General features: G+C 40.6%; 18 protein-coding genes and 1 pseudogene across 18 annotated transcripts in view; 12 read left to right on the top strand and 7 right to left on the bottom strand.

Annotated features, from left to right (window-relative positions):
• Positions 1–48: 48 nt before the first annotated feature.
• On the bottom strand, positions 49–542 carry LOC6526761 (chymotrypsin inhibitor SCI-III). Its single transcript, XM_002087828.4, has 2 exons — positions 363–542; positions 49–299 (listed from the first exon to the last, which is right to left on the bottom strand). Exons 1-2 carry the CDS (start codon positions 442–444, stop codon positions 127–129), a joined length of 255 nt encoding a protein of 84 aa, XP_002087864.1. The 5' UTR covers positions 445–542; the 3' UTR covers positions 49–126.
• Positions 543–1,065: 523 nt separating this feature from the next.
• Positions 1,066–1,450, bottom strand: LOC26534859. Its single transcript, XM_015199073.2, has 2 exons — positions 1,341–1,450; positions 1,066–1,284 (listed from the first exon to the last, which is right to left on the bottom strand). Exons 1-2 carry the CDS (start codon positions 1,408–1,410, stop codon positions 1,118–1,120), a joined length of 237 nt encoding a protein of 78 aa, XP_015054559.1. The 5' UTR covers positions 1,411–1,450; the 3' UTR covers positions 1,066–1,117.
• Positions 1,451–2,226: 776 nt separating this feature from the next.
• Positions 2,227–2,716, bottom strand: LOC26536073. Its single transcript, XM_015199202.3, has 2 exons — positions 2,605–2,716; positions 2,227–2,542 (listed from the first exon to the last, which is right to left on the bottom strand). The coding sequence occupies exons 1-2, from the start codon at positions 2,666–2,668 to the stop codon at positions 2,376–2,378; spliced, it is 231 nt and encodes a 76-aa protein (XP_015054688.1). The 5' UTR covers positions 2,669–2,716; the 3' UTR covers positions 2,227–2,375.
• Positions 2,717–2,893: 177 nt separating this feature from the next.
• LOC26534528 lies at positions 2,894–3,341 on the bottom strand. The gene is made up of 2 exons (XM_015199031.3): positions 3,202–3,341; positions 2,894–3,152 (listed from the first exon to the last, which is right to left on the bottom strand). Exons 1-2 carry the CDS (start codon positions 3,266–3,268, stop codon positions 2,968–2,970), a joined length of 252 nt encoding a protein of 83 aa, XP_015054517.1. The 5' UTR covers positions 3,269–3,341; the 3' UTR covers positions 2,894–2,967.
• A 1,377-nt stretch (positions 3,342–4,718) lies between these two features.
• On the bottom strand, positions 4,719–5,117 carry LOC26535454. The gene is made up of 2 exons (XM_015199139.3): positions 5,013–5,117; positions 4,719–4,954 (listed from the first exon to the last, which is right to left on the bottom strand). The coding sequence occupies exons 1-2, from the start codon at positions 5,068–5,070 to the stop codon at positions 4,791–4,793; spliced, it is 222 nt and encodes a 73-aa protein (XP_015054625.2). The 5' UTR covers positions 5,071–5,117; the 3' UTR covers positions 4,719–4,790.
• A 57-nt stretch (positions 5,118–5,174) lies between these two features.
• On the bottom strand, positions 5,175–5,730 carry LOC26535872 (chymotrypsin inhibitor SCI-III). Its single transcript, XM_015199186.2, has 2 exons — positions 5,601–5,730; positions 5,175–5,539 (listed from the first exon to the last, which is right to left on the bottom strand). Exons 1-2 carry the CDS (start codon positions 5,662–5,664, stop codon positions 5,331–5,333), a joined length of 273 nt encoding a protein of 90 aa, XP_015054672.1. The 5' UTR covers positions 5,665–5,730; the 3' UTR covers positions 5,175–5,330.
• Positions 5,731–6,047: 317 nt separating this feature from the next.
• On the top strand, positions 6,048–6,775 carry LOC6526760 (tissue factor pathway inhibitor). Its single transcript, XM_002087827.3, has 2 exons — positions 6,048–6,326; positions 6,452–6,775. Exons 1-2 carry the CDS (start codon positions 6,119–6,121, stop codon positions 6,625–6,627), a joined length of 384 nt encoding a protein of 127 aa, XP_002087863.1. The 5' UTR covers positions 6,048–6,118; the 3' UTR covers positions 6,628–6,775.
• Positions 6,776–7,392: 617 nt separating this feature from the next.
• On the top strand, positions 7,393–7,989 carry LOC6526759 (kunitz-type serine protease inhibitor vestiginin-4). Its single transcript, XM_002087826.4, has one exon. The coding sequence runs from the start codon at positions 7,462–7,464 to the stop codon at positions 7,852–7,854; it is 393 nt and encodes a 130-aa protein (XP_002087862.1). The 5' UTR covers positions 7,393–7,461; the 3' UTR covers positions 7,855–7,989.
• A 718-nt stretch (positions 7,990–8,707) lies between these two features.
• Positions 8,708–9,146, top strand: LOC6526758 (male accessory gland serine protease inhibitor). Its single transcript, XM_002087825.4, has 2 exons — positions 8,708–8,851; positions 8,910–9,146. Exons 1-2 carry the CDS (start codon positions 8,785–8,787, stop codon positions 9,089–9,091), a joined length of 249 nt encoding a protein of 82 aa, XP_002087861.1. The 5' UTR covers positions 8,708–8,784; the 3' UTR covers positions 9,092–9,146.
• A 568-nt stretch (positions 9,147–9,714) lies between these two features.
• LOC6526757 (male accessory gland serine protease inhibitor) lies at positions 9,715–10,093 on the top strand. Its single transcript, XM_002087824.3, has 2 exons — positions 9,715–9,825; positions 9,881–10,093. The coding sequence occupies exons 1-2, from the start codon at positions 9,759–9,761 to the stop codon at positions 10,060–10,062; spliced, it is 249 nt and encodes an 82-aa protein (XP_002087860.1). The 5' UTR covers positions 9,715–9,758; the 3' UTR covers positions 10,063–10,093.
• A 254-nt stretch (positions 10,094–10,347) lies between these two features.
• LOC6526756 (male accessory gland serine protease inhibitor) lies at positions 10,348–10,849 on the top strand. Its single transcript, XM_002087823.4, has 2 exons — positions 10,348–10,538; positions 10,598–10,849. The coding sequence occupies exons 1-2, from the start codon at positions 10,472–10,474 to the stop codon at positions 10,783–10,785; spliced, it is 255 nt and encodes an 84-aa protein (XP_002087859.1). The 5' UTR covers positions 10,348–10,471; the 3' UTR covers positions 10,786–10,849.
• Positions 10,850–10,903: 54 nt separating this feature from the next.
• LOC26535989 (trypsin inhibitor) lies at positions 10,904–11,305 on the top strand. The gene is made up of 2 exons (XM_015199194.2): positions 10,904–11,020; positions 11,080–11,305. The coding sequence occupies exons 1-2, from the start codon at positions 10,954–10,956 to the stop codon at positions 11,259–11,261; spliced, it is 249 nt and encodes an 82-aa protein (XP_015054680.1). The 5' UTR covers positions 10,904–10,953; the 3' UTR covers positions 11,262–11,305.
• A 187-nt stretch (positions 11,306–11,492) lies between these two features.
• On the top strand, positions 11,493–11,930 carry LOC26536219 (kappaPI-actitoxin-Avd3c). The gene is made up of 2 exons (XM_015199221.3): positions 11,493–11,619; positions 11,679–11,930. Exons 1-2 carry the CDS (start codon positions 11,553–11,555, stop codon positions 11,858–11,860), a joined length of 249 nt encoding a protein of 82 aa, XP_015054707.1. The 5' UTR covers positions 11,493–11,552; the 3' UTR covers positions 11,861–11,930.
• A 149-nt stretch (positions 11,931–12,079) lies between these two features.
• On the top strand, positions 12,080–12,520 carry LOC26534965 (male accessory gland serine protease inhibitor). Its single transcript, XM_015199081.3, has 2 exons — positions 12,080–12,206; positions 12,266–12,520. Exons 1-2 carry the CDS (start codon positions 12,140–12,142, stop codon positions 12,445–12,447), a joined length of 249 nt encoding a protein of 82 aa, XP_015054567.1. The 5' UTR covers positions 12,080–12,139; the 3' UTR covers positions 12,448–12,520.
• Positions 12,521–12,592: 72 nt separating this feature from the next.
• Positions 12,593–13,054, top strand: LOC26535629 (male accessory gland serine protease inhibitor). The gene is made up of 2 exons (XM_015199162.3): positions 12,593–12,791; positions 12,851–13,054. Exons 1-2 carry the CDS (start codon positions 12,725–12,727, stop codon positions 13,030–13,032), a joined length of 249 nt encoding a protein of 82 aa, XP_015054648.1. The 5' UTR covers positions 12,593–12,724; the 3' UTR covers positions 13,033–13,054.
• A 76-nt stretch (positions 13,055–13,130) lies between these two features.
• On the top strand, positions 13,131–13,504 carry LOC120320555 (annotated as a pseudogene).
• Positions 13,505–13,517: 13 nt separating this feature from the next.
• Positions 13,518–14,388, top strand: LOC6526755 (male accessory gland serine protease inhibitor). The gene is made up of 2 exons (XM_002087822.4): positions 13,518–14,007; positions 14,069–14,388. The coding sequence occupies exons 1-2, from the start codon at positions 13,875–13,877 to the stop codon at positions 14,254–14,256; spliced, it is 321 nt and encodes a 106-aa protein (XP_002087858.1). The 5' UTR covers positions 13,518–13,874; the 3' UTR covers positions 14,257–14,388.
• A 96-nt stretch (positions 14,389–14,484) lies between these two features.
• Positions 14,485–15,040, top strand: LOC6526754 (male accessory gland serine protease inhibitor). Its single transcript, XM_002087821.4, has 2 exons — positions 14,485–14,615; positions 14,816–15,040. Exons 1-2 carry the CDS (start codon positions 14,546–14,548, stop codon positions 14,995–14,997), a joined length of 252 nt encoding a protein of 83 aa, XP_002087857.1. The 5' UTR covers positions 14,485–14,545; the 3' UTR covers positions 14,998–15,040.
• Positions 15,027–27,645, bottom strand: part of LOC6526752 (homeobox protein aristaless) — a 30,509-nt gene continuing 17,890 nt past the window's right edge. Inside the window, exons 5-8 of the mRNA XM_015197968.3 lie at positions 23,312–23,413; positions 22,599–23,170; positions 16,704–16,861; positions 15,027–16,372 (exon numbers count right to left, since the gene is read on the bottom strand). Of these exons, the coding sequence (XP_015053454.1) occupies positions 15,729–16,372; positions 16,704–16,861; positions 22,599–23,170; positions 23,312–23,413 (1,476 nt within the window). The 3' untranslated portion in view covers positions 15,027–15,728. The remainder of the gene's footprint in view (positions 16,373–16,703; positions 16,862–22,598; positions 23,171–23,311; positions 23,414–27,645) is intronic.

Here is a 27,645-nt window from a genome sequence, read left to right as displayed (position 1 = left end):
TTAGATTTAATTAATTCAACATGGAATAGATAGAAACATAACCGCCAGTTTGTAGTTTTTTACCTATGAGTGTGGCTTTTAACTTTAATGATAGCTATGGTAACTGTGACATTTCGGCTGACATTCTCAAACATCCCGGCAGTTGAACTCGCACTCAGCTTTGGTGCCAAATCGATTGTCATTCCCGCCACAACCGCCGTAGATGAAGGGTTCGCAATGGCGCTTTATGGGATTGTAGGCATAGCTCTCCACGTATCCAAAGCACCGACCACTGATCATGGGCTGCAGGCACAGTTTCACTATATATATTATATTGATAATATCCGATTAGTGGTGCGTTTACTTCCGATCGCTGCAATTACCTCTTTTGGAGGCCGCCCCTGAATGGTGCGGAATCAGCAGGAGGAGGCCAACAAGAAGAAGCCACTGCCAATGAGCCGGCATCTTGACATCTAGACTTGCTGATCGTTGGTACCCTCGACTTCCACTTGCACTTGCGATGTTCAACCGTCACGTTCTTGGGCCCACAACTCACTGAACCGGGCTCTCTGAGCATTGATTTCTGTGTTTACAAATGCCTTCAAACGCTCATAGCTCATACCTCGTACCCGTTTTGTTGCCAATATTCAACATTGACCAAGTTAACAAGTGGCAATGGTTTAGGCCAGTGCAAAAGTCTAATGCCCTGCTTTTTAGCCGTTGTAGGTCTCTACATTTAGATTTATTCATGTATAAGCTAACATAAGCTGTATAAGCTACATTTAAGTAAATGATTTTGATGACAAGCTGGGTGGGAAAATCGAAACTCCCCATCGCATACCCCACAGTAGCTCCAATAAAAAATCACTCTCGCGGAGATGACGTAAAAAGACTGGGCAGAAGGCAACAAAAACATGTTCCGCATTTCAATTGGCAGCACAACGGCAACAAAGCGGCTCTGCCAATACTTTGAAATCAACTACGACTTGGTGAGGTGTATGGATTGACAGCCAGAAGCGCGATTTCAATTTCAATATAGGTTTCGCTTTCAACTTGCCTGTGCAGCCCATGAAATACCCAGTGATATTAGGATTTAATAATATTTTATAAAAGCTTATTCTTATTTTTGTAATTGCAATTACGACAAGCACTGATTGCAGTCGGTGCTGTTATCAAAGAATCTTCCCTCACTGTGACAGCCTCTAATTTTCATGGCAAAGCAACTATTTCTCTTTGGACTGAACATATATCCATCAATAATATCAGTGCACTCTCCTGTGGTCCCACCCTTCTGAGAACAACGAACTAAATACAAAAAAATATTTTTAAAAATAGCTAAACATTGCTGTTTAAAAACTTACCATTCTCTCCGAAGACTTCATTAAATAACACTACAAATACAAATAACAATATTACATATAAGGTCTTCATTTTGGAGCTGCTGTTAAGCAAATAATTTTATTTCGCCGACTTTTTCTAAATATCTGCTTTGCTGGAAAAACTAATCAATTTTATATGCAATTTGCCATTAAATTAAAAATGTCTGGTACTTGCAAACGTTTGAAAGGCAGGACAGCCCTTCCACATTTGAATGCCCAACTTGTTATGCATAATTAATTTGGCCAAGTAATAGATGCCGTTTTGACGTTTCTTCCAACTGCACAAATATGTCTGTAATTTAGTAATTAAACGCTGCCGACGACGAGCACCAATTAACGTCCGGGGCTCAATTATTTCAGGCAAATTAAACAGCTAACTGAATTGTCACCCCGCACATCTGACATTTTGGCCACTCAATCAGGCCCAAAATGTTCGACCCTCTCATGTGTGCGAATGGGCTAATGAATAAATAGCACGGCAGTTTGACAGGGCCCAAACTCCTGGAGTTCCTGGAGCTCGAGCATTGGAATTATCGTTACATCATCATCGCCGAGCGATAATTCAATTTGCACTGCGAATTAACACCTGACATCGCTTCAGTTTCAGTTACATTCTCTGTTTCCGTTTCTCTTTCTGTTTCTCCTGCTGACCATCTTGTCTTGTCCAGCATTCTGGCCCTAATGTGGCTCTAATTATCGCCCTTGCCCAGAACTTGAGTCCTTTCCCATCCTGTCAGCACACAATGCAACTTTAATGAGCCCCACAAAGTGCCACACATACTCGCATATAATAATGGAATATGAACCTATTGGACATGGCCCTGACATTCGCATTTATTATGCAAATTGCTTGCAGTTTATGGCTCAGTTTAGGGTGCCACTTGGCCAATGCCGAGCCAAATACATAATGTAGTTTATTTATGTATTACTTACATCCCGAAAACTCGCACACTGCATATTTCTAAACAGGATTTGATTTTCAGTTTTATCAAAGTCACGCAGTATTGATAGCCTTTTCTATCTTCCTCGATAACCTTCACAATTGGCCCTGCAGTCCATTAAGTGTTTGAAAAAGTTTCCTCTTCCGGAGCAGGGGCCAGTTATCCTTACACACCTCTGCTTCCTCGGTATGTAGGAAAAACCCTTGCACTTTCCCACAAAAGAGGTCTTTATGCCACAGATGGCTTTAACAAAGGAATTTGTGGATTAAATACGATTTGGAGTAACCATTGTTAATAAAACTTACGGTTTTGCGAGGTAATCGGATCACAAAAACAAAATAGTATGAGCACTATATAGATCGATCTCATCTTTAAAATCAATTGCTTCCTCTTTTCCCTGACTTCATGTTATTAATAATTTAAAATTGGTGTAACGTTGGCTAAATTATCGTTATATCGGTGGCGAATTAAATTAGTTCTAGCTCGTAAAAATTTAAAAAAAATAAAGTAAGCAATATATGGTCAAAGTAACACAAAAAGGTTATTAATAATTATCGATTTTATTTCTACATTTTTATTTAACACCAATTTGTGTATTTGTAATTTATTTATTTATTCTTCATTCATTATAACCTTTAAATCTTTGAAGTATGTACAAAACATTTGTGTTAATTAGTTTTTGGCTTTAAGCATGCTTCTTCGCAGGACTCTTGGTCAAAGAAAAAGTTATCCGTTCCCATACACCGAAGAACATTTCGACGGCATAATTTCCTATAACGATCATAAGAAAATCCTCGAGCCTGAATTTTACAAAATCCATAAGATCTAGGGTTCAGTTTGCACTTGTACGAAACTAAGTAAAATTAAAAAGACTGAATAAAAGTGTTATTGTTAGCACTTACGATCTCTATAAGTCATCACAACCCCTAAAAGGGTTATTATTAAGAAAGAAACGCAAAACGAACTCATTGGTGAAACAAATAAAAACTCAGATCAAATGGGTGAACTTTTTAAAAGACCATAAATAAAATAAAATAATAAAATTAGTTTCACGTGTTAAATGTAAATGCGTCTGCAAAACAATGTGGTTCTGATTAAAATGTTTACTACAAAACCATATCACACAATAATAAAATATAATTTTAGTTCCCAAGCTCAAGAATAAATACACTTAAAAGACCTGATGATTCGTTTTTAACGGGTAAAGTATATTTTTTTTACAAAAAGTCCACTCTAAATAGAATTTTTTTCGGTTTTTTTTATAGTTTTTGTGACTACGAATTCACAACTCATATAATACATTTAAGGCACTTTCAACTATTAACTTTATGATTTGCATATAGATTCGCAGGAAGCTTTGCTCTGGAAAAAATTTTCGCTTCCTCTACATATGCCAATAACTGGAACGCATCTTCTTGTGAATGCTACGTAGGTAAATCCGCGTGCGTGCATTCTACAGTTTCCCCAGAATTTGGGCCTACGATCACAGACGGCTGAAGGGAAGGAAAACTTAAAATAGTTGCAATGTTTTTCCTTAACACTTACATTGATTAGGGTATGGGAATCCCAGTCCACACCCAAAAAGAGTTATTAATAACACAAAGGTACGAAGTAACCACATCTCAAGAATTAGGTCTCATGATCAAGTGGGAGTGTTTTTTATAGACATTGAGTAACACCAACGACTAATAAAATTAGTTTCAGATATTACATGCTAAAAATGTGTGTTTTTTTTTTCAACAAAAAATAGCTTCAAGATTGAAAACATTTTCAAATGTTCAATAGTTGTACTATCTATTGCTTGCACTTGGCTTCGCATTCCTCTTTTTTGGTAAAATGATTACCATACATATGGCATCCCATATTTTTTTTTACTAAAAGTACATTCTAAATTGAATTTTTTTCGGTTTTTTTTTTATAGTTTTTGTGACTACGAATTCACAACTTATATAATACACAACTATTAAAAGCTAGTTTGCTCGCGTTACAAATTCGAGTAAAAGCCTCCTTTGCATACTGATTCGCAGGTAGCTTTGCTATCGAAAAAATTTCCACTTCCCATACATGTGCCCACAATTGGAACGCATTCTTGTTTGAATGCTACGTAGGTAAATCCGCTTGCGTGCTTTCTACAGGTTCCCCAGAATTTGGGCCTACCATTGCAGACGGCTGAAGGAAAGGAAAATTTAAAACAGTTGCAATGTTTTTCCTTAACACTTACATTGATTAGGATATGGGAATACCATTCCACACCCGAAAAGGGTTATTAATAACACAAAAATACGAAGTGACACCATCTCATGAATGTGGTCTCTTGATCAAGTGCGAGTGCTTTTTATAGACATTGATAAAATTAGTTTCAGGTATTACATGCATGACATTGAGTAACACCGACGACTAATAAAATTAGTTTCAGATATTACATGCCAGAAATAAGTTTATTTCCAAAAAGATATGGCTCCAAACATTTTCAAATCTTAAAACGGTTGAACTATTGCTTGCACGTGGCTTCGCATTCCTCTTTTTTGGTAAAATAATTGCCATCCAAATAGCATCCCTGCCAAAATACACAGTCGTTACTATTTTCCACGTAGGAATATAGGTCTGTCAATTCCAGACATGATCCTTGTACAAAAGGTTTGAGACTGCAATCATCTAAGAGTATATATTATTAGGTGTAAATCATGTATGAATAGTTCTTCTTTGCACTCACTTCCTTTTAAGCCTGGCACTAAAGCTAATATTGTGCAGATCAAACCAACTACTTTCATCCTCAATGTGTGAATACTTAAAGTTAAACCACTGAAGTGAAACTAGCAATATCGGGCTAAAAGCCCATCTTTAACCTTTTTATGAATTATCCAAAACTAATTAATTAGTTATGAAATTATTTACGGTATGGGCCATTTTATTTTATCATCAAAAAGTAGGCAATCTTTCTAGCACCACAAGGGTATTCCATTGCCCTGAAATCACACACTTTGATATCAATACTTGCTATTAATATATGTAAATAACAATCAAAGCTATTTTACACTATTGAAGGCTGTGTGGAATTATTTTTACACACCTCTTCGCAAAGAGCTTTGGTTTTAAATCTATTTTCGTTGCCACCACAACCGCCGTAGGAGAACTCCACGCATTCGTTTATGTCTGCATGATAGGAAAACCAATTCGAGTAGTGTGCACAGGACATAATTTTTCCAAAGCCATCAGCCGCCGGCGGAAGTTGACAGTTTTCTAAAAATTCTATTATTTTCTATACAAGGGAGTGGTATTTAATGATGAAATGCACACTAACCATCTGCTGGTTCACCATTAACACCAGCTAATATAATGAATAAATACAATATCTTGACGGACATTATTTTCCAGGTAAAACGTTATTTAGATTGTAGACCTTTCTCGTGGAAGATGTCTCTAACAACATGTATAATTCGCAATAGACCGGCTTAAAGTGTAACTAATTTGAAAAATCCACCAGTTCTATAACTCACTTTTTAATGGTAGGGTATCGGATTTTGTTTATTTTATTCAATTGAAGCTTGTCGGTATTATTATGTGGGAATATGCGGCATATTCATGTGCTATCTGTTTGCTCTGTGGAAATTCATTAATTAATCTCATCTGCGCTCAACACGGCGTATGCGCAATACAAGCTTAACTCACACATGGATGAGCAGAGAGTGAGCAAATGATTTAATTTGAACGTAATTGGTCGTCTAAGCGGAGCATATAGAACTGGCATATAGAACATTCAGACCAGTTCAGTTCACAGTCGTTGCTTTTAACGTTCAGTTATCAGGTTTCACACACAAAATGCTACTACGGATGACCCAGTTTCTCTGCCTTGGGGCACTCGTATTGCTAAGTCTTATGCAACTCACGCAGGCAGTGGCCACTCCCAATAATAATGATAACAATAATATCAAGTTGAAGCCTGTGGCTCAGGTGCAGCCCGAGAATCCATCGGGAAATAAGCCTGCAGTTGCCACAACTACAGTCAAGCCACAGAGACTGGTACCAGGTTAGTTTATTAATGAAGTAATCTCAGATAAGGCACAACACTATTTAAAATTCTGCTGTTGAGCCTTGAAAATAATCACTATTATTGTTGAAGCTTGGATTCTTATTAAATTCCCTAATTTATAGATCCCAAGTGCCTGCAGCCCTTGGAAGTTGGTCCATGTCGCATGAACCTGGAAAGGTTCTACTACAACAAGGATAAGAAATCCTGCGAGACTTTCAAGTACGGAGGATGTCGAGGCAACGACAATCGTTGGGGATTCCGGCAAACTTGCGAGGAAGCTTGCATCCCCAAAAAGTGATCAATTGATGGTTGAGATTGATCAATTGAGATTGTTTTTAAATTTTAAATACTAGATGAAATTATATCTTGTTATATTTCAAAATAATTATTTTATTCATGTTTTTGCTTATGCGAATTATAAACTTTTTGTAATTAACTAATAAGAAGTGAGCAGTGTATCAAGTTTATTTATAAGTGCTCTAAAATGAGTGCTCTAATTTCTACTTATAAGCGCAATGGTGAAAATGAGTATATTATTAGAAAAGCAAACGAAACCAATTTGGAAAAAGCTTAAATTGTATATTAGGTACATTTCTTAACAAGGCAGTTAATCTAAGTCTTGTGATGCTTGAAAGCTTAGGCAATTCTAAAGATACTCAGATATATACACCACTTCAACAGTCAGTCAGTTAACCAGTTTATAGGTAATTCAGTTAGATTCCCTATCCGCCTACCAAACGTGATTTGGCTTGCTAAAATTGTCACAGCGATCCGGAAACAACTTGGAATATGATTTTATGGCCAGCATTATGATTGACTTGCCGGTGCGTTGAACTGCAACTGAAGGTTGGGCTGCGAAAGCTTCTCTAGAGCTGTCAGTGCCAGGTGATATGGATATAGACATGGATATAGACGTCAGAGAGGCACCGGCGTGATTTACATAGGGCGTCGAATCAGTTGGACACACAAGCTGACGCTCCGAAAAAGTAAGTAAACAAAAAGAGGCAAAAACGGTGGGCAAAAACCCAGCCGAGTGAGTACGTGAGTAAATCAGTTCGGACGGATAGTATTTAAGCCACAATAGCCGAGCAAGTCGCAATCATTCGCTCATCATCCACTCAACGGAATCGAAATGTGCTTCAGATATAGCTTCAGTTTCATAGTTATCGCGGCTGTTCTGCTTCTGGCAGCCGGAATCCGGGCAGCTCCCTCGGATGTGGTGGTGGAGAAGGCGGAGGATCCTGCGGTGGCCAACCCGCTGCCGGATGCCAGTGAGCTCACTGTTCCGGAGGACTGCCATCAGCCCAAGGAAACCGGTCGCTGTTTCGCCCTGTTCTATCGCTATGCCTACAACGTGGATACCCAATCCTGCGAGGAGTTCGTCTACGGAGGATGTGCCGGCAACAAGAACAACTTCGAGTCCAAGGAGCAGTGCGAACAGGCCTGTTTGGCCAAGTCGGCGGGTTCCGACTCAACCACCGAACAAAACAGCGAAGTGACCACCAACACTAGCACTTCGTCATAAGAATTTAAAGTTATTTGTTTATAATTTATTTGCCATCCAATTTCATCAGCCGTTTAAGCATTATTTCACTGAGTTGATTTTTTGAATATTTTGATTATACTTTTTAAATAAATATACCATTGTGATTTAAACATATATCTTTTTCGTTTTACTTGCACACCTGACAAACGATTCTGAAGTAGTGGTATCTACTAGTATCTACTATCTAGATACAATACTATGTACATAGAGATACAGTAGTATGTTGACACAGTAGGATGTAGATACTGTAGTAAGTAAATCCATTTGTAATTGTCAGAGGTGGTGATTAAGTACATCTCAGAAAGTCATTAATTCCGAAACCCGTCCCACTTACAAAAAGTTGACTCATGAATACGAGATTTTAATAAATCCTGGGAACTCAGCAAGTGCAAACAATTGTTCGGTCATATTTTAAACCGAAAATATAACTATATATACTATTATAATGAAATGGTTCGTATAGGTTTCTTAAGCAAACATAGCACCAAGATTCGCACTTCGTGTTCTTAAATCGCAGATAGTCTGAAAACAAAGTTTATACATATACGAAAGAGATAATTTTAATTCGAGAGATAATCAGACAAACCCACTTCCGAATGACAAATCGGTGCCTAATCATATTTACTTTATTCAGAACGTAGTTCCCAGATTTATTTGCTATCCCGGCATTATTTTCACTACAAACACAAACAGAACGTCTCGTCTGTTTATTTGGTATATATTTCACGAGCACTTGTTAATGAACCGAAAGTTCATGTGCACATAGATAAGATCCCCCATATAATTGTATGTAGTTCCCATCTGCCGATCGGCATCGCGTATATAACCTAGTGCTACACCTCCGATTGGCATTAGTCGTTTCACGGAAGCTGGAAGATACACTTATAGTTTTTTAAAATCGCAATCAGTATGAAGTTCATTGCTGCCGTCTGTTTGATGTTCGCCCTGCTGGGTCTGGCCCTGGGCCTCAAGGATCGTAAGTTGGAAGTTGCTTTGGAATTCGAAACTATTGTAATTCATATTCCTTCTATTAGCCATCTGTGGACTGCCCCCTAAAGTCGATGGCAATGGCCTCATCAAGTGCGCCGCTTTTATTCCCAGTTTCAGCTATCATCCCGAAAGCAATTCGTGCGTAGATTTCGTCTACGGCGGATGTGGTGGCAATGACAACCGATTTGGAACCCAGGAGCTCTGCGAACAGAAGTGCAAGGAATAACTTTGACGACCTCTATACTATAAAAAATATTCAATAAATGACTTTCAATATAGAACTTTTTGTACGACTCCTTTTTCACCTCATATATAGAAATAGCATTCTTGGTTTTTAGCATTTTAAGCACAGTGTAGCTAATGTAATTAAGGGACTAGAAAAGTTTATTAAAGAGATTATACATAGTTACAGCAAGCCATTATTATTGCTATAAAGAGGTGTTCCAATAATCAACTAAAGCATTTAAAATCTTATGAAATGGCTTTATTATCTTTTGACTCACACCGCATGTGAAATATTTTACATGATTTTTGTAATTAAAGTGAGACACTTCCCTTTTCCAATCGATAAGAGAACCCGTCCATAATTACAACACTTGTTGAGCTCATTGTATACTTTATTTGATGTGGGGGCTTTCCCTTTCAGGCGGCCAGTAAACAAGGTGGCTTCTGGGAAGCCGACGAATGTAAACAACGCGGCAAAAATATTTACATAGATCGGTGCGAATTTTTGTGGAGATTTCCCAGTCATAAGTGAGCTCGAGTTGTTTGTCGTAGAATCACAGTGTTTAATGGGCTCGGCGATTAGCCGAAAGTCAATGCAATAGCATGGCTATATATTTGCCCATTTTAGTCGTTCAGCAGTTCAGTTCACTTTGAAAATTCTCCGAATCATGAAGCTGTTGATCTTGATTTTTGCGCTTGTCCCTTTTGTGGCCAACACCTTGGCCCTGAAAAATGGTTTGTGAAGTGGTTTGTTGCTAAATCAACTCAGTGTGTAATCTGAAATTTCCAGCCATCTGTGGCCTACCCCATTCCCTAAACGGCGATGGCAGAATCTCCTGTGAGGCCTATATACCCAAATGGTCCTACGACGGCGATCGAAACGAGTGTATTAAATTTATCTACGGAGGCTGTGGTGGCAATGAGAATCGCTTCGATTCGAGGGAAAACTGCGAAGACAAGTGTTTGCAATAAATCAATAAATCAAGTGAATCAAAAATTGAAAGATTTTGTATTTTAGTTTGGGATTGCCATGTGCTTGCTTTGGCGCAATCATTTTTTGATTAGCCAGCATTATCTGAACTGAGACTCACTGACTTGGTACATTATATAATTATATAAGAGAGAGCCCAAATAATTAAATGAATGAAAATTATTATTGTCCATATACATATGTCTAAAAAAAAGTAAACAGAGCATAAATACTTATTTAGGAACCTTGAAAATTTAAATGTTTACGTGTTTGTTACAAAATATTCAATGTGAATGGGCGATAAGCCGACAGTTTATTGAAATGATGAGGCTATAAAATACCCGAAAAATGGTGTAACAGCTTTAGTTTATTTCCTTCTACGTCAGCTACAGGTTCGAATTATTTTCCACAATGAAACTATTCATATTCGTGTTTGTCTTCATCGCCTTTGCGGCAAGTGCCTTGGCTCTGAAAAATGGTATGGCATGCAGATTCTACTCGGTTAGTCCTTTGCTGAAATCAATTCATATAATACAGAAATCTGTGGCCTTCCGCACTCTCGAGATGGGGATGCTGAACGTAATATCGCCTGCGAGGCATATTTTCCCAGTTGGTCCTACGATTCTAACAACAATAAGTGCGTGAAATTCATCTACGGAGGATGTGGTGGCAATGCAAATAGATTTGGTACGAAGGAACGTTGTGAAGAAGTGTGCTTGGAATGAAAAGTATTTGAGATAAGGTCGATAATACGATTTTTAAGAATCATTAAATTGTGTAAAATCTTAATTTGTTCAGATTTACCGGTATGGTTATAAAATACGCGACGGGATTCGTTTTGGTTTCAGAACTTTTTTTCCTTAGTAAGTTAAAGGTTCCTAATATTTTTCGCCATGAAGCTGCTGATTTTTCTTTTTGTGTTCATCGCTCTGGCATCCAGTTCTTTGGCTCTGAAAAATGGTATGGCATGCACAATTTACTTCGATCGTCCTTTGCTTAAATTTATTCAAAATACACAGAAATCTGTGGTCTTTCCGAGACTCGTGATCCTAATCGTACAGTCATCTGCTTTATAAAATTTACAAGTTGGTCCTACGATTCTAACCACAAAGAGTGCGTAAAATACAACTTTGGAGGATGTGGTAACTCTGCAAATATATTTAATTCGAAGGAAAACTGTGAAAAAATGTGCTTGGAATAAAACGTGTATAATTAAAGGCCAATATAATATGTCGAACACAGAAATGAAATTTGAATTTCCATGCAAAAAATAAGATAAAATATGTAAGAGATTTTTTGTTTTACTTCGCCAGCTGAAAACTTTCAGACTTTACAGATTAAGGAGAACTTTGTTAACTAATTCTATTAAATCTAAATTAATTCACATTTAATGGTGGATTAATGACATGGTTATAAAATACGCGACAGACTTCGATTTGGTTTCATACTTTTTTTTGCCTTAGTCAGTTGAAGGTTCCTAATACTTTTCGCCATGAAGATGCTGATCCTCCTTTTTGTGTTCATCGCTCTGGCAAGCAATTCTATGGCACTAAAAAATGGTATGGCATGCACATTCTACTTGGGTCGTCCTTTGCTAAAACTTATTTAAATTATACAGAAATCTGTGGTCTCCCCCACTCACAAGTTGGTAGTGGTATTTATAGGTGCTATGCACGTATTACCAGTTGGTCCTACGATTCTAACAACAAAGAGTGTGTGGAATTCTTCTACGGAGGATGTGGTGGCAATGCAAATAAATTTTTTACGAAGGAACTTTGTCAAAAAATGTGCCGGGAATAAAATGCTTATAAGGTAAGGCCAATAAGTCGCACACAGAAATAAAATTTAAATTTTTATGCAAAAGTTAAAATAATATATACATTTTTTTTTACTTCGCCAGCTGATAACTCTTAGACTTTACAGATTAAGGAGAACTTTGGTAACTAATTCCGTAAAATCTTAATTGATTCACATTTAATGGTGGATTAATGACATGGTTATAAAATACGCGACAGACTTCGATTTGGTTTCATACTTTTTTTTGCCTTAGTCAGTTGAAGGTTCCTAATACTTTTCGCCATGAAGATGCTGATCCTCCTTTTTGTGTTCATCGCTCTGGCAAGCAATTCTATGGCACTAAAAAATGGTATGGCATGCACATTCTACTTGGGTCGTCCTTTGCTGAAACTTATTTAAATTATACAGAAATCTGTGGTCTCCCCCACTCACAAGATGGTAGTGGTATTTATAGGTGCTATGCACGTATTACCAGTTGGTCCTACGATTCTAACAACAAAGAGTGTGTGGAATTCTTCTACGGAGGATGTGGTGGCAATGCAAATAAATTTTTTACGAAGGAACTTTGTCAAAAAATGTGCCGGGAATAAAATGCTTATAAGGTAAGGCCAATAAGTCGCACACAGAAATAAAATTTGAATTTTCATGCAAAAGTTAAAATAATATATACGACATTTTTTTTTACTTCGCCAGCTGATAACTCTTAGACTTTACAGATTAAGGAGAACTTTGGTAACTAATTCCGTAAAATCTTAATTGATTCACATTTAATGGTGGATTAATGATATGGCTAATACGCGACGGACTTCGTTTTAGTTTCATACTTATTTTGCCTTAGTCAGTGGAAGGTTCCTAATATTTTTCACGATGAAGATGCTGATCCTCCTTTTTGTGTTCATCGCTCTGGCAAGCGATTCTATGGCTCTGAAAAATGGTATGGCATGCACATTCTACTTGGGTCGTCCTTTGCTAAAACTTATTCAAATTATACAGAAATCTGTGGTCTCTCCCACTCACAGATTGGTAGTGGTATTTATTGGTGCTATGCACGTATTACCAGTTGGTCCTACGATTCTGACAACAAAGAGTGCGTGGAATTCATCTACGGAGGTTGTGGTGGCAACGCAAATAACTTTAATTTTAAGGAAGAGTGTATAGAAAAGTGCGTGGAATAAGAGACATTTAATAGAGATTTTATGCGTATGTGTTTGAGTTACAAGTTCTCCAATCTTTATTGGATTTTCTTTCTTTCAAGATCTTAGAAAACCTTTCGACTTCTTTACTAATTAAAACTGTGAAATCTTACAATTTCACACTTTAGGGCAAGCTACATGCTATATGAATACGAGTATAAAATACGCGACGCAGTTCGTTTGGGTTGACTAAGTTAGTTGAAGTTGGCAAATATTTTTCGCCATGAAGCTGCTGATCCTTCTTTTTGTGTTCATCGCTCTGGCAACCAATTCTTTGGCTCTAAAAATTGTTCGCTCGTATTTGATAGTGGGTTTTGCAGGGCAAGTATCGAACGTTGGACTTATGATTATATACATAAATAATGAATGCTTTGCTTTTAAATACGATGGATGTGGTGGCAACGCAAATAATTTTTATTTCAAAGAACAGCGTATAGATAATTGCGTGGAATAATGTCTTTATCATAATACCTGTAGAATTAAGGTTGTATGCGTACGAAACACAACACACTCCTCGTTTCAAACTTTTTCTATAAGAAATGTAAGCATTTATTAATATGATAGTGTACTTTTATATAAAAGCACAAAACTTACCTTATCGAATGTAAGGCGCAGTCTGAGCTTGCTACCGATACTGTTTGTAATTTAGCCTGAAGAACATTATACTTGTACTCTATTATGTGCAACTAATGGACTGACATCTCTACTTGTGTGACAGTTCTTTGCTATCTGCCTACATTCTATGTATATAAGGCTGGCTGGCCTGCAAGATAAGCCAAAGCCATTTTCCTCCCGATTTCTAGGTATATGTGTAGCTCTATAAAATGCTGGACATGCATTGTGTGGCCTACCAGAGTTCAACTGGAGTTTGGTTCAAAATGAAGTATATTGCCTTTGTTGCCATCGCCATTCTGCTGAGTCTGTCCAGGAGTCGTTGTTGGGTGGACGCCAAGCCAGGTGAGTGAGCTGATCCTTTGGCTTGCGAGTGCTAAACTATGGATGATTCCCGATCCCGCAGAGATGTGCCAGCAGCCTTCGGCGATGGCGGGCATGGCACAGGATGGAGCTGCCTGTTTGGCTTATATGCCAGTTTGGACATATGATGCCTCCAAGAACGCCTGCACCGAATTCATGTTCGGTGGCTGCGGTGGAAACTCCAATCAGTTCTCTAACCAGAGAGAATGCGAAAAGGCCTGCAAGGACTAGGGAAGCACCGAAACGGGCAAAACCCAAGACATGAAACGAAAACAATTTTGTAACCCAAAAGCCAAAACAAACAACCGGCAATCTTGTTTCGCAAATATTGCAAACAAAATAAAAACTTTACTATACTATCAAGGTTTGTTGTTTTTGTCAGTGCTCGATGAGCTGACCCTCGTCGATTGATAACCGATCCGGTTTTTGGGGCAAAAGTATATAATACAGCCAACATCTCGGATCGCTCAACAGTTCGGTTTGAGATCTCGAAAAAAACGCAAACCCAAGCAAAATCAAGATGAAATACCTAGCAGTTTTGGCGCTACTCTGCTGCTTTTTGGGCTCAGCCTTGGCGGCTTTGAAAAACCGTAAGTAATACTGGAGAAGCCGCTCAAATTCATAAATACGGTTAGCAAATAGTTTCTGTTCAATTTCTTGGCTTCATGCTAATGTAGCATATACCAAAACATTTGAATTCGTTTTTATTTTCGTCTGCAGTTTGAAAAGCAGCCTTATTGGTACAGAATTGAACTTAGTATGTTTCTAAAATATTGTTTCAAACTTGCAGCAATCTGTGGCGAGGAGTTTGGCGTCCTTGGTAATTGTCGTTCCATTCAATCCAAGTGGACCTATCGCAAGGATAGAAACGAGTGCATCAGCTTCAACTACTCCGGCTGCCATGGAAACAATAATCTCTTCGACAATAAGGCGGGATGCGAAAAGGCCTGCAAAATTTATGTGCCCATTTAAGTTACCCATGAATAAAGTTTGAAAATCGGTTTTATTATCCTAATGTGATCATCTTTATTGTTTTCTTTATGAACTCGTTTAATATTTATTAATATTGGTTTGGCGGTTACTATAATTAGTGTTCGATTCAGTGTCATAGGCTAGGCTATATGTGTTCGATTCGTTAGCTATATCTATATACTGTAGTTTTTAATTGGTATGTATGTATGTATATATATTGTATTAGATTTTGTATATATGTTCATATGCATTCGCGTGTTAATTAATATTGTTAATCCATTGGAGTTGTTGCTCGGCTGTTGCTGATTATGTTGGGTTCAATCAGGGGTTATCTTTTCGCGCTTAAACTGCCAGAAACAAACAACAGCTAATTATCATTCTAACATACCTAAGATTTTATTAAAGTGCAGCCGTTTATTTTTTTTTCTTTTTAATTTTTTTTGTGTTTACGTTTCCTATACTGGGTTCAATTAAAGTTAGGCTAGAGCTTATTCTACTATTAAACTTTAAAATGTTCTCATTGTTTATTGTTACAAACGGGCTGGCTTGGGTATTTCATTGCAAAGATTTTCTTGGACTTTCTTTGGAGACCCAACAAAAAATGCCTTGGAAATAAGCTGGCCTAAAGTTTGTACAAATTTATAAATCTGCCAAAAAAAATACCCAGCTGTTGCCTTCTTCACTAAATTTCATTGCACACTCTGTTTGTGGTTTCTTTGCCAACTCTTTGCTTATTCCATTTTGGTTAGCACCACGTTGCCATTCAATGAACCCGATCCTGCGATCGCTCCTGATCCTGGAGAGCCGTCCGCAGCTGCCACGCCCCCCGATGACTGCTGCGTGGGCGTGGTTGGTGGCGACAATGTTGCATGCTGCTGCTGTTGATATGCCACTGCGGATTCGGCCAGATCCAAGAGAGCGGCCGATGAAGTGCCTCCTGCCGCACCCAAACCCGATCCCGTTCCCGATCCTGAACCAGGACCCAGGCCATTCATGGTCATGTCCTGGGCCTCGTGCTTCATTCGCATCGTGTTGTTATTGTTGTGATTGACCACATGCTGCCCCAAGGCCGGGTGGTGGGCGAAGGACAGCGGTGGCAGATGCAGTCCCGGAAAAGCCAATCCTGCGGCAGCTGCCGCGTGCAGCGATTGCAGCAGTGCCGCCGAATGTTCCTGCGCCTTGCGTCGCAGCTCGGCCACCGAATTGGACCGCGGATCGTGGGCGGAGCCCTGGCCGGAGGACTTTGGTGACTCCGGCGAACTGGCTGCCGAGCTGCTGCTCACCGGAATGCTCAGTGGAGCAACCACCGATGAGCCAGGTGGCGGCGGTGGCTTCAGGGAGCAGCACGAGCACAGGCTCTGGAATGGAGAAACACCTGAAAAAAAAATATATTTATATTATTTATTACAGATAATGTAGAAATGCCTCAACAAAGATGCAAAAAAGCAATCGCAATTAATTGGCTTTGATGGGATTAGCTGATTTTCAATACAATTAAACTTATCGGAATTTCTAGATTTACTACGCTTAAATCAAACTTAACGGAATTTCTAGATTTAATGTGTTATTAAATTAATATTTTGTCTAGATAAAGACAAGCCAGCAGATTTGAATATGATGTATCTATGCCGCACTTCGGCTAATTTGATTAGACGGAAGTGATTCGAATAGACTTTGCCACTGATCGATGGCTGCGGCAGACTCACCTTTCAGTCCCGGGAAAAGCGGCTGATGGCTGAACTGGGCGGCCAAGTGGGGTGGCAGGAAAAGCGGTGGGTGGTTGGCGCTACGCTGGGCCGCCGCTGCTGCCGCCGCTGCTGCCACGGCGCTCTGCTCACTCAAAACTGGGCGAAAGCCGCAGTTGCTGCAAGCAAACAATTTAGAGAAACAAGTTATTAAAAATATAAAAATGTACATATATTCTCTGGTCTTGAAAATGTGGTTTTGTTTGCGCAAAACAGTTTACACGTGAAGATACTCATTTACAAATGCAACAGCTGAACGCAATAGGCGTAAATACAATATGTAAATATATATAAAAACTCAAAGCGAAACACCACAGCACACAAGGCAAACAAAAACAGCAAACAGCGTTTTAATTAACGCTTAATTGAAATAAATTAAAACATTTTTATGCGTAATTGCATTATTATTAATGAACCCAAATATTTTGTATGAGTGCGCGGGTGCGGGAACGGAGTGCATAATCAACACCCAGTTGTCATTTTTGTGATCGTTTTAATTGAATGAAATATTACGCTTAGTCGCATGTCAAGGCAAATGGGAATGAATAAAAAACGACACAGACACACAGGCACCCCAGAGCCGAACAATAAAAACATTTAATGCAATTTGAAAATTTTAATTGATAAGTGAGACAACGTTTTGTGGAATTGGTAAATTTCTATGACTCCCATAATCCCCATTAATAAAATTATTGAACATAATATATACACACACAAATTTTTATTAGAAATAATTGCGTATAATCAACGAGAGCGAAACTTCAGTTCAAGTTTTTCCAATGCTCGCTGTATAAGGGGGAAAAAAAAATGCAATTTCCATTTGTTCAAATTTACATTGAGCCTGCGGCCGGCGAGGGAAATGTGTCTGAAATTTGATAATTCCTGCAGAAAATGGGGCTGCTCTGTGGTCATAACAAATCTCTGGAAATGCTAATCGAGTTGGGGGGACTTACGAGGATTTTCCAGCGCGGAAAATGACAGGCAGACCTCGCGAATGGCGACCACAACCACCGAGAAAAATGGACCACAAACGTCGCGGCCACTGTCGCTTTTAATTCTCTTCGCATTTCACTTTTCATTTGTCCCCCTGCCGAAGCATTTTTTCCCTTCATTTTCCTAAGCTCCTCATGTTTCTGGCTTTCCCTTAGCCACCCACAGTTGGTCGTGATTTTTGTCGAGTTTTCCTCGTTTTCTCTGGCCTTGCTTCGTTTTTTTTTTTGGCAGTTGGAAAAACGCAAAACGCTTGGCCGCTTGAAACGGAATTTTCGATGAGATAATTGGATTTTTTGCTGTGTTCCACATTGATGGTTTTGTCAATTTTCAATTTTTGTTTTCATTTCGAGTTAGAACTTGAAAAGGGAAAAATATTGCACTTGAAATTTAGAGTGGGAAACCCATTAGGATTTCAAATGCTTATCCCAAAACGAAATTTAAGCTCATTAAAAGAAAATCCAAAGTTTCGAAATAGCTACAAACTTCTAAAATATCCCTTTGCTTTTCGGGCGATCTATTCGTTTTATTGGAAAGTCAACTATTCATCAACGCACACACATACATAGTACATTTCACCCGCTCACCTCTTTTACCCCTTGGCTCCTAATTAAGCTTCGAGCCAAAAAGCAAAAGTCCAGATGAGAAAGCTCAAACAGCAGCCATAGGAAAAACAACGCAGGCAAACACTCGGGCGCAGACAGCCCCCCTTTTTTGGCCCCAAACCCCCTCTAGTTGCGAAAAAAGCAGTAAACTTAAATGTTTGCGTATAATTAAGCACTCATCCTTTGGTCGTAATTAAATTTTGCATGTGCACATCCAGCAGATGCTGCATGTTGGATGTTGAATGTTGGATGCTGGATGGACCCGAGAGTCTGCAGCTTGGGGCTTCGTTCTAGAACCCCTTTAAATCCCGCTATACCCATCTCGCTTTGCCAGCTAAGCCTCTCTCTTTCGCTCTGCTTTTTTTTTGGGGACTAGCTGAAATATGCTAATTGCTATAGGCGACTTTGCTGCACTGGGAGATAAACTTACAACAAAGATATTCTTAGATTAATATATTATGATTAATGGTTTTAGGTTTGATGTGTCTAATTGTACGTATAACTTTTTAATTGTTAAGGTTTCGGAAACCACATTTTTCCCAGTGCATGGAGCTGAGAACGGGGGGCGTTGCCGTGTCCCACGCCCACTCAACTGCCGCCGCCTTAATTGCTATACTCATAGACCCCCTGCCGCCCCAACGTTTCCCTCTCCCTCTAATTAAGACATTCACAAGCTCGAGTGTTGTCGTTGAGCTCGTTAGTTAGTACATAACTTTTCCTCCGGGCAGCAAAGAGATATGGGGGGAAAAGTTGAAGAAAAGTCGGGGAAAATGGGAGGAAAGGGAGGGGGCTATGTCAATGTCAATCTTGGGGCCTCCATCTCAGTTTCCACCTTGAGTTGCCGCAGAAGTTTTTCTTAAAATTTTCGCACTTTTCGCAGATTGCATTTAACGAAGGATAAAGTTTTCACGACATGACATGCACATGGAAAATTCACCCCTTTTCTCCTGGCTTGCGTGTATGAGTGTGTGTGTGTGTGTGTAATTAGTCGGGCAAACATTTTAATGCTTTACGCAATTCTAACAAATTAATCTCGAGCAATCAACACCTACACGGGCTTAGCTTTCCCGCTTCTGCCCGACAAGGCAAACTCAATTTCCGCAAAGTGTATCTTTTTCCACGAAACTTTTTGGATCTCCACCTCCCTCGTTGCTCCCCCCCCTCGCTGCTCCACATAATGCTTATTATATTAGGCAGCCCGAAAAGTTTGGAAGCATGAAGGCAGCTTATTTTAATTGCATGATGAATATTAAAATATTTGCGTAATTTATTATTCAAGCATTCGCATTCGTGCGCGCAGCATAAGCGGTCGTTGAATTTCACCTGGAATGTGGGTAGATATTTATATATATATAGAGTATATACTATAAGTGGGGGTACACATCATTTGGGGCCCTCTCTATGCGGATTTTCGGTGGTAGATTCCCACGGCCGAACTACGTACATATTTAGTTATTTGTGCATAAAGAATTTTGTGGCGGGGGCGAATAAAGTGGAGTGGAGCTCAGAGATTTGGGGCTGCTGGCGGGTATTCAATTAACATTTTTAACTGCAAACTTATTCCAGCGAATGATTATGCGTTTTTTGGTTTGAGCACTCCTTTTATGGGAAATGATATTTTTTTGCCTGCGCAGTTTAAGTATAGCCTTACAATAAAAACTGCATTCAAGTTGTTGCATAATTTGTATAATTTTGTTTTTGCTGCTCCCCTGAGTGGCCGTGAATAAACCCGTTTTGGCCAAATATGGATGGAACTTCAAGAGTCTCCTCTTGCGTCACCGACAACGACCTTGGCCAAGTGCGAAGCAAGTGCAGATTAGTGCTTCGTAATTATTTATTTAGTTTTTGCGATTGCCCCATTTGCATAAGATATGCGAGAGCCAGAGGAAAATGCCATCCGATTGCCTGACTAATGTGATGATAAATGCTTGCGATGATGCGCATCACTTCAGATCGAGAGATTCGTTTGTTCGTTTCTGCTGATGCTGATGGATGGCAAGGACATCCGGCATTTGAATAACAATATCACAGGCGGCGAGATGTCACTTCGTTCGGAGTGCTCGAGATTTTCGAGATTGGGAATTGATTTGGTCAACCGTTACAGCAGCAGAAACAGCAGGGATTCACAGGGACTCACAGGGGGAGACGGGTGAAATGATTCAGCAATCGAAATGGAAATCGGAATCGCAACGCGTGCCCCTTCGCTGTGGGTTGTCCTTGGTCCTGCCAGCCGGATCCTGTTCTTTTTATTGTGGTGTAATGTTTGTTGTTCCAGCGCGTTGACATGTGAGCCAAATACTTTTTATACCCACTTTTATTCTTTTTTGCTGCCCACCCATGGCCTCTTTGCCGTCCTGATGAGACCGCCCACCGATAGAGGAAAATAATTTGAGGGGAAGTCTCGCCAAAAAATAGGAAGCTAACCCAAGCCGCCGTCTTTTGTGCGTTTTCGAGCTGCTGGCTGGTGGCATATGGTTAGAGCATTCTCCGCAGAAAAACTCAAACGACAAACAAAACACCCTCGTTTACGCCCAATTTAATTTTCAAGTAGCTTTTTATGGCCTTGTGGCCGGGATGGGCATTTTTGAATTTCAGATCTGAATAGCTAAAAGCGAATGGAATAATGGAGTTAATAATCTTTTGCATTGGAAATGAAGTGAAATATAAGCAGCTAGATATGAGATAATCATAAAGATTGTAATCCAGAAAAACACTTATATTAATGTAGTTCAAGTGGGGAAGGGATACTAAACTCACTAAGAAGGATGGTATCTCAGAATTCTATTGACAAGATATCTTTTTAGATACTTTACCTAGTGAATAGCCATATCCAAACTCATTAGTTGGTAAGCCAATTGATAAGCTTCTGTAGTGGCAACTGATTCCACCCCTGGTTATAATCGTTTCAGCACCCTTAGTCGATCCCTCCCCTTTTCGGCCAGTGTAAACGATTATAAACCCAACGATCTGCTAATTGCCTGCGTGTCATTAAGCCTCCACTTACAGAGGAATTAGACAAACAAACAATAAAATTGATGGCAAGTGTCGCATTTTGTCATCAAGCTGCGACAAAAACAACTGGCAGGAAAAAAAGTAAAGGAAAAGTGGAAACAAACTGCTTTTCAACCCTCCTGGCAAAGTATTTACAAAAATCCGACAAAACGAGAAAATGCGACAAAATGTCACCCCCAAGTGGGCGATGCCCAAGTAGCCATATCGCTCTCTCTCTCTCTTTTCGCTCTTTCGTCTCTGTCTAATCCCCTCTGGTTTTCTTTTGGCGACGATGACTAAATTAGCAATTGATTAAGGGGGTGGGCGAGTGGGTGGTTGGGTGGCTTGACGAGCCAGCCAGACAATGACCGCAATGAGAGCTGTAATGACATTAGATGCTTGGCCGCGTGGACAATGCGATTCTTGACTCCCGATCCCTTGTTTTTCGCGACTCTACACGACTTGCACTGAGAGAAAAATCTTACTAATGGCATCTCTTTGAATGCGGAGTTTATACTTTAAAAGGAATATTTTTATGTGTGAATGTGAGTCTATCACAACATTAAATCAACTAAAAATGTCTAACAATTTATCAAGCAATCACTTTAAGTAGCATTACTTTTGTTGTTGTCTTGCAACGAGTTTTCGCGCAGTGTATGTATGCCATCGACTCCTGTGGCGCTTATCTCTTTATTCTCGACTTTCTGTCTTTTTCCCGTTGGATTTTCCCGACTCACGGGTTATTGAACAGGCGTGCGCAGCGGAAGGCGTTCTACTTAATGTTTTGGATGGAAAACGTTTAAATTCCATTGGCGCACTTCCGGTCAGCGGATGTCGTGTGCGCCAGCGGAAACATTAAGAGAGCAGTCTCCTCCTCCAAATAAGCCTCCCCTTCCAAGGCAGGGAATCCCATCCCATTACATCCACGACCCCCCGCCATTGATGATGGTCATCATCGATATGGCGGACACGTGCAATCCCGAAGGCGCCCAGTGTCTAATCATCGGCGGAACTGCCGCCATTGTCTCAGCCATATGTGGGATATGCTGGATGGATATATCCTGATGATATCCTTCAGCAGTCGGGGGCGAAACAGAAGATAAATGACTTGGAGTGCTTAGTGCTGCGAATTGATTCTCGCCGGAAGTTTTGATTCGTTTTTATTGGCTGCAATTGTGCAATTAGGCGATCCTTAGATCTCATTTCTATATGGGATTTTTCAATACTCGGATTTGCTACTCGGATTTAAATCAGTGGAAAATGTACTCACCTATCGCTGGCATTGCCGCCACCTCCAAAGTTGCCGAAGATGTGGCTTCCAAAAGCGGCCGCCGCAGCCGCCGAAGAGTGCGGCATCTGGGGGGCGTGTGGGGTGGTGGGCGTGGGCGTGGACGAGGCCGAATTGTTGGAGGAGGCCGCCATGCGGGAGCCCGTGGTCAGGGACATGGGTCCGCCCACCTCGATGGGGGAGTCGGTGTTCCGCGAGTTCGAGGGGCTGCTCGGCCCCTGACCACCGCCTCCAACTAGGGGCGTGTGCTCCCGCTCCCTGTGCATGCCCGATGGCGAGGGGGAGCCGGCACTGATGGAGCCCAGCGACTGGGAGGCGGAGTGCGGCGTGGCGGTCAGCTGGTTGGAGGACAACGGGCGCTCGTTGTCGCTGGAGTCCAAGTGCATGCCGCCGCCAGGACTGCGTGAATGGGAGTGCGAATGCGAGTGGGTGTGCTGCTGCTCCAGCTGCCCGTTGGCCAGTGGACTGTGCGAACGCTGACGCGGCGGCAAGTCATCCATGTCGTCGTCTATTTCGCCCGTAATGTCTGGCGAGGATTCACGCGAGTCGTGCAGCTGCAGGGAGAGAGAAGCGTTCATTTAAATAAAAACATCGTGTTACATTTTAAAGTGTACATAGCTCTGTTTTAATTGAAAAGTACATAGCTCTGTTTTAATTGAAAAGTACATAGCTCTGTTTTAATTGAATTTACTTACCTTATCCAGGGAGCTGCTGCTCTCTCCATTTTCCCGCTTGCGCTGCTCGTCCTTGAGCCGCTCCGCCTTGCGCCACTTGGCCCTGCGGTTCTGGAACCAGACCTGCGGGTTGGGGGGAAAATGGGAAAACTCGAATGAAATTGAGAAAGTTGCGTAGCAAATTGCCATGATATGGCCACATGTCTATTATTATTTATGCCACGGGGCGACTTGGGGCTCCGTGTTGACTGGCGTGCCAGCCAATGGAAAATTGAAAAACTTTCCCCGCATACAGATGCAATTTTCCACCTCAGAAACTTTAACAATTTGTTGTGGCTCTGCCACCCACCACCCATTACCCAAAAAATGAAAATGTTTCCGTTTCCCTTTGTCTCTACGGCCAATCTAAGACGTAAACAAACAAAATCTGATTTTCAATTTTCCACAGAAAGACAAAACAAATTTGGCCCGTAATCAGCGCCTAAATTGGGCGGGGTTGACGGTGGGGTTTTTCCTGGTGGGCGGGGCACTTTACACACACACACACACACACATGCTCTAATGAGGCTCAATCAAGACAATGCCTTGGCATCCTTAGACACATCCTTTGGATTGCTTGCTTATGCGCGCGTGCTTCCTTTTTGTACCCCCCAATTTTCCCTCTTCCCCTTTGCTCGCAAATTTTCCTTACTTCCCGTTCGTTTCGTTTGCTTTTAGTTCCGGTTTGCGTTGATTCCCCAGCTTAGAGCGCCCTCTAATGGGATTTCCTACTGCTCGGGCGCCATCTTGAATGGAAATCACTCTCTATCTGCTGTGTGTGAGTGTGTGTATGTGGGTGTGTGTGCAAGTGTGTGTGTGTGTGTGCAAGTAAGTTTCCTAATCAAAATTCAAATTAGACATTGTGCAAAAGTTGGCATTTTGGCTCCATTGTTGTAATCAAAACGCAGATAAAACAATTTCAGCATACTTTGCCCTCCAGGCGAACACACCCCATCCTCTCCAGCTTTTCTCTCTGCCGGCCGCCATGTTTCCCCAGACTTCCCCAGTGTGCTCCTGCTCCTGCTCCCGTATTTTTCCTGGGCAAACAATAAATTGCGCACAATCCAACCCCCAAAAGGGAGGACTCCACCGACTCCCATCCCATCCCATCCCATCTCGCCCAGAAAAAAGCGAACACCCACAACCCTCCACGACGAGGTCGGAACTTTTGCAGTTTTCCTCGTTTTTTGGTGGTGACGCCCACCAGTTACTTAATACAATATTTATGCCATAAGCACATTACCAATAAAATATGGCTGCACCAACTTTTTTCTCTCTGTATGTGTGCGCTGTGGTGGTAGGTGGCGAGAAAGAGATGGATAGATGCGGTGCGAAAGAGAGCAAAGCTAACGATAAAAGCGGCTTCTCCTCTTCTGACTGCTCCTGTTATTATGGCAAAAATTGAATAATGAATAACAATTGTGTGCGTCTGTCTCCCTCCCACTGGCAGTTGCCATCTCACTCCCTCGCAATCATAATTTCATGCACAATTTTCTTTTGTTTTATTACACACAAATTTAACGTGTTTCTTGTTTATTCAATTCGCTTGGCTTAGTTTCTTGATTGCTTGCTTGGAATTACTTTGCAAAGTGGATGGGTCACAGGACCTGATCAAATATATAGGAAATAGAATTTTCAAATTGTATTGTCCTTAAAATTGGCCAAAAGAAAGGCAATCAGGAAAAGTATCAAGTTGAAGTGGAAAAACAGGGCATACTTTTGGGGAGCAGCTAGATTGTTTATCATGTAGATTCCGGGTAAGTAATACACGGTGGTAGATGTTCTAAGTATGGGTGGGTATAATCTGAAAACAATTATTAAATTCTTAATTCAGATACACTCCAAATTCAATCTACTACCTATATATTTTCCTAAATAGATCGCCTTGCTGCACATGTCTGCTCTTATTAATCATCTCAAGAACCCCTCGACCCACTTCAAGTAATTTATTTACCCAAGCAAACGCCCAAAGCGTCACAAATTTCGCATAATTTTTGAGGAACAATAAACAAAACAATTATTCATGTACTGGGCAAGCACAATTTTTGCGGTTGCAAGTAACAAAAACCGATTTGCCATGAAAACGAAAACAAATAAGCGAGCAAGCGGGTAGCGTAAACAATACAAAGTTGTTGCAACAGCGAATTACACACAGAAAACAACACACACCAGTAGCTAAAGGAAACAATGGAAAAAACACCCAGGAGTCGGGGAAAATCCGGGGAAAAAAGGGACGAGAATGCAGGAGGTCGTCTGTGGGGTAATTACGGACAAGTGCGCACCATTAGCTTCCGCAAACAGTTTGTCCCGATCCCGGAACACTCGATGCAAACAACACCCAGGGAATAGAGACTGAGAGAAACCAAGGACCAGAAACCAAAGACCAAGGACCTCGATGACGCAGCTCAAGTGGAATGAATGAACAGATGTGTTAATATCAAACGCATTTTGCTGCCGGCTAAACTGAACCCTTTGCAACAATAATTGGGCTACCGCAGCAGCCAACACCGTGCCACACCATGCCGCACCACCCCTTTCCACGTATCAGCAATCCCGGCATCCTTGGTTCCTGTTCCTTCCCCTGAAAACCGCCCATATCCTGAGGCCAGCATAAGGCAGACTCGACTCGACTCGATTCGATTCGACGGCCATCCACTTGGATCAGCATTAAAGGATTACTCGAGCAAATGCAATTATTTGACAGGCAGCGCAGTACACTTGTATAAATAATAAGTAGTTCTGAATTCTTTAACGCTTTCAAACTGTAAAAAATGGATAAACCAAAGAGAAGATTCTATAGATAAAGCTACTTAGCTATTCAGTAGCTAACGATGCAGAGTTCCTAAAGCTAAGATTAATATTTGTAAAATTACTGTTTTAAGATTTCCCTGAGAAAAGAAATCTTCTTTCAGTGCACCTTCCTTGCAACCCCTTCCTCCCCTTCCATTCCGCATCATATTTTGTGGTTTTTTCTATCGGACAGTTTCTCACATCGCCACTTGGGAGCTCTGCGATTATAATAAATTATCAATTATTGGCATTATATGCGGTGGCCGCCCTTCTGCGGTCCTTCGAGTGGGTGGTGCCACATTTCCGATTGGGTGGCTCCATGGTGAATTGTCATGCTGCAGCACATTAATTCTAATCGAATTAGTTATGTATGAGGTGCGTAGTTGGAAATGTGAGAGCCGGTAATCGCACTGGGTTAACGACTTCATTATTTATCGCCTACGACTGGAAATTGATAACTAATGTTTTGGGGGGGCGCAGTGGGCTTATGGCAGATATTATTATTAATGTATGGCTGTGCCCCAAGGAATTTGATTGGAAGTAGGTAGCCAATGGGGATTAATCACTGCTTTAAGTTAAAGAGTGACATCACCTGCTGCATAATAGGTAATAAATAGATGAAGTTTTCATCAAGTAAGCCACTTACACATCAACGTTTAATGCTATGCAAATCTTTTCAGCAGCATTTTCCACCCTCGTACTCCTCTATCATTCCATTCAAAAATCAAATTTCCCACTCATTTATCAATCAATATCAGTTATTAGAAGGCTCTACTGCATTAGCTCGACTTCAAAGTGCTTTGTCCTTGTCAGGTGGGTCCGCTGGCTGAATATATATACTGGTATATCCCTGATCCAGCTGGGTCCCGGTGTATCCCATAGCCATAAGCTCGCTGGGATATACACGTACATTAAGTAAATGATTTTTGCATTGAACTCGAATGCGTTGCGACAGCAGGGGAAAAAGGCAGGAAAAAGAGACACGGACTTTATCCCGGGCATCAAAAATTGACAGACGAAAAAATCCCGTGGAAAACGTATCAGGTTACAGGCAAGTGAGCGGCTAAACCGGAGTCAGGGATGCTGGGGCATCAAGCGAAGTACACATAATAAATTTTATTATAAAATTTATTTCCGCCACGCCGTTGTGCGGGGCACAACAAAAAAAAACTGAGGGAAAGAGCAACAAAAAATGTGTCAAAATGCGAATGCGGTTGGAAAATGTGCTCGTTGCACACCCTCATCAAAACATTTGGCATTCATTCCATTATCGAAATCCCAGACTAAGCTGTCCAGTCTGTCCAGTCTGAAATGTTTTTTTTCGGTTTTTTCCACAATTTTCGCCGCAATTTCGTTTAAGATCTCCAAACTCGGACCACAAAAGTTGGTAACAAACTGGCAGGTTATCTTGTGGGAGGGTGGGTTCAAACCTTATTAACTTGTAATTTTGTTAGGCTGACAAGTACACGTGTTTGCGACAAGTGTCCCATTGTACATTACATTGTATATTTACAAATATCAAATTG

This window comes from Drosophila yakuba, chromosome 2L (assembly GCF_016746365.2).
Source record: "Drosophila yakuba strain Tai18E2 chromosome 2L, Prin_Dyak_Tai18E2_2.1, whole genome shotgun sequence".
Lineage (NCBI taxonomy): Eukaryota > Metazoa > Arthropoda > Insecta > Diptera > Drosophilidae > Drosophila > Drosophila yakuba.
This window is presented reverse-complemented; position numbering and strand designations above follow the sequence as displayed.

Coding starts and splice junctions, on each gene's coding strand:
- LOC6526761 (XM_002087828.4), bottom strand. CDS start 444: ATGCCGGCTCATTGGCAGTGGCTTCTTCTTGTTGGCCTCCTCCTGCTG. Junction 300..362: donor AGGGGCGGCCTCCAAAAGAG/GTAATTGCAGCG, acceptor TAATATATATAG/TGAAACTGTGCCTGCAGCCC.
- LOC6526756 (XM_002087823.4), top strand. CDS start 10,472: ATGAAACTATTCATATTCGTGTTTGTCTTCATCGCCTTTGCGGCAAGT. Junction 10,539..10,597: donor TGCCTTGGCTCTGAAAAATG/GTATGGCATGCA, acceptor CATATAATACAG/AAATCTGTGGCCTTCCGCAC.
- LOC6526760 (XM_002087827.3), top strand. CDS start 6,119: ATGCTACTACGGATGACCCAGTTTCTCTGCCTTGGGGCACTCGTATTG. Junction 6,327..6,451: donor GCCACAGAGACTGGTACCAG/GTTAGTTTATTA, acceptor CCTAATTTATAG/ATCCCAAGTGCCTGCAGCCC.
- LOC6526755 (XM_002087822.4), top strand. CDS start 13,875: ATGCTGGACATGCATTGTGTGGCCTACCAGAGTTCAACTGGAGTTTGG. Junction 14,008..14,068: donor TTGGGTGGACGCCAAGCCAG/GTGAGTGAGCTG, acceptor CCGATCCCGCAG/AGATGTGCCAGCAGCCTTCG.
- LOC6526759 (XM_002087826.4), top strand. CDS start 7,462: ATGTGCTTCAGATATAGCTTCAGTTTCATAGTTATCGCGGCTGTTCTG.
- LOC26535872 (XM_015199186.2), bottom strand. CDS start 5,664: ATGTCCGTCAAGATATTGTATTTATTCATTATATTAGCTGGTGTTAAT. Junction 5,540..5,600: donor TAATGGTGAACCAGCAGATG/GTTAGTGTGCAT, acceptor TAGAATTTTTAG/AAAACTGTCAACTTCCGCCG.
- LOC26534528 (XM_015199031.3), bottom strand. CDS start 3,268: ATGAGTTCGTTTTGCGTTTCTTTCTTAATAATAACCCTTTTAGGGGTT. Junction 3,153..3,201: donor TGTGATGACTTATAGAGATC/GTAAGTGCTAAC, acceptor AATTTTACTTAG/TTTCGTACAAGTGCAAACTG.
- LOC26534859 (XM_015199073.2), bottom strand. CDS start 1,410: ATGAAGACCTTATATGTAATATTGTTATTTGTATTTGTAGTGTTATTT. Junction 1,285..1,340: donor TGAAGTCTTCGGAGAGAATG/GTAAGTTTTTAA, acceptor TTTTGTATTTAG/TTCGTTGTTCTCAGAAGGGT.
- LOC26535989 (XM_015199194.2), top strand. CDS start 10,954: ATGAAGCTGCTGATTTTTCTTTTTGTGTTCATCGCTCTGGCATCCAGT. Junction 11,021..11,079: donor TTCTTTGGCTCTGAAAAATG/GTATGGCATGCA, acceptor CAAAATACACAG/AAATCTGTGGTCTTTCCGAG.
- LOC26535629 (XM_015199162.3), top strand. CDS start 12,725: ATGAAGATGCTGATCCTCCTTTTTGTGTTCATCGCTCTGGCAAGCGAT. Junction 12,792..12,850: donor TTCTATGGCTCTGAAAAATG/GTATGGCATGCA, acceptor CAAATTATACAG/AAATCTGTGGTCTCTCCCAC.
- LOC26536073 (XM_015199202.3), bottom strand. CDS start 2,668: ATGAGATCGATCTATATAGTGCTCATACTATTTTGTTTTTGTGATCCG. Junction 2,543..2,604: donor TCCGATTACCTCGCAAAACC/GTAAGTTTTATT, acceptor CCTTTGTTAAAG/CCATCTGTGGCATAAAGACC.
- LOC26536219 (XM_015199221.3), top strand. CDS start 11,553: ATGAAGATGCTGATCCTCCTTTTTGTGTTCATCGCTCTGGCAAGCAAT. Junction 11,620..11,678: donor TTCTATGGCACTAAAAAATG/GTATGGCATGCA, acceptor TAAATTATACAG/AAATCTGTGGTCTCCCCCAC.
- LOC6526754 (XM_002087821.4), top strand. CDS start 14,546: ATGAAATACCTAGCAGTTTTGGCGCTACTCTGCTGCTTTTTGGGCTCA. Junction 14,616..14,815: donor CTTGGCGGCTTTGAAAAACC/GTAAGTAATACT, acceptor TCAAACTTGCAG/CAATCTGTGGCGAGGAGTTT.
- LOC6526757 (XM_002087824.3), top strand. CDS start 9,759: ATGAAGCTGTTGATCTTGATTTTTGCGCTTGTCCCTTTTGTGGCCAAC. Junction 9,826..9,880: donor CACCTTGGCCCTGAAAAATG/GTTTGTGAAGTG, acceptor TGAAATTTCCAG/CCATCTGTGGCCTACCCCAT.
- LOC26535454 (XM_015199139.3), bottom strand. CDS start 5,070: ATGAAAGTAGTTGGTTTGATCTGCACAATATTAGCTTTAGTGCCAGGC. Junction 4,955..5,012: donor AGTGCCAGGCTTAAAAGGAA/GTGAGTGCAAAG, acceptor ATATACTCTTAG/ATGATTGCAGTCTCAAACCT.
- LOC6526758 (XM_002087825.4), top strand. CDS start 8,785: ATGAAGTTCATTGCTGCCGTCTGTTTGATGTTCGCCCTGCTGGGTCTG. Junction 8,852..8,909: donor GGCCCTGGGCCTCAAGGATC/GTAAGTTGGAAG, acceptor TCCTTCTATTAG/CCATCTGTGGACTGCCCCCT.
- LOC26534965 (XM_015199081.3), top strand. CDS start 12,140: ATGAAGATGCTGATCCTCCTTTTTGTGTTCATCGCTCTGGCAAGCAAT. Junction 12,207..12,265: donor TTCTATGGCACTAAAAAATG/GTATGGCATGCA, acceptor TAAATTATACAG/AAATCTGTGGTCTCCCCCAC.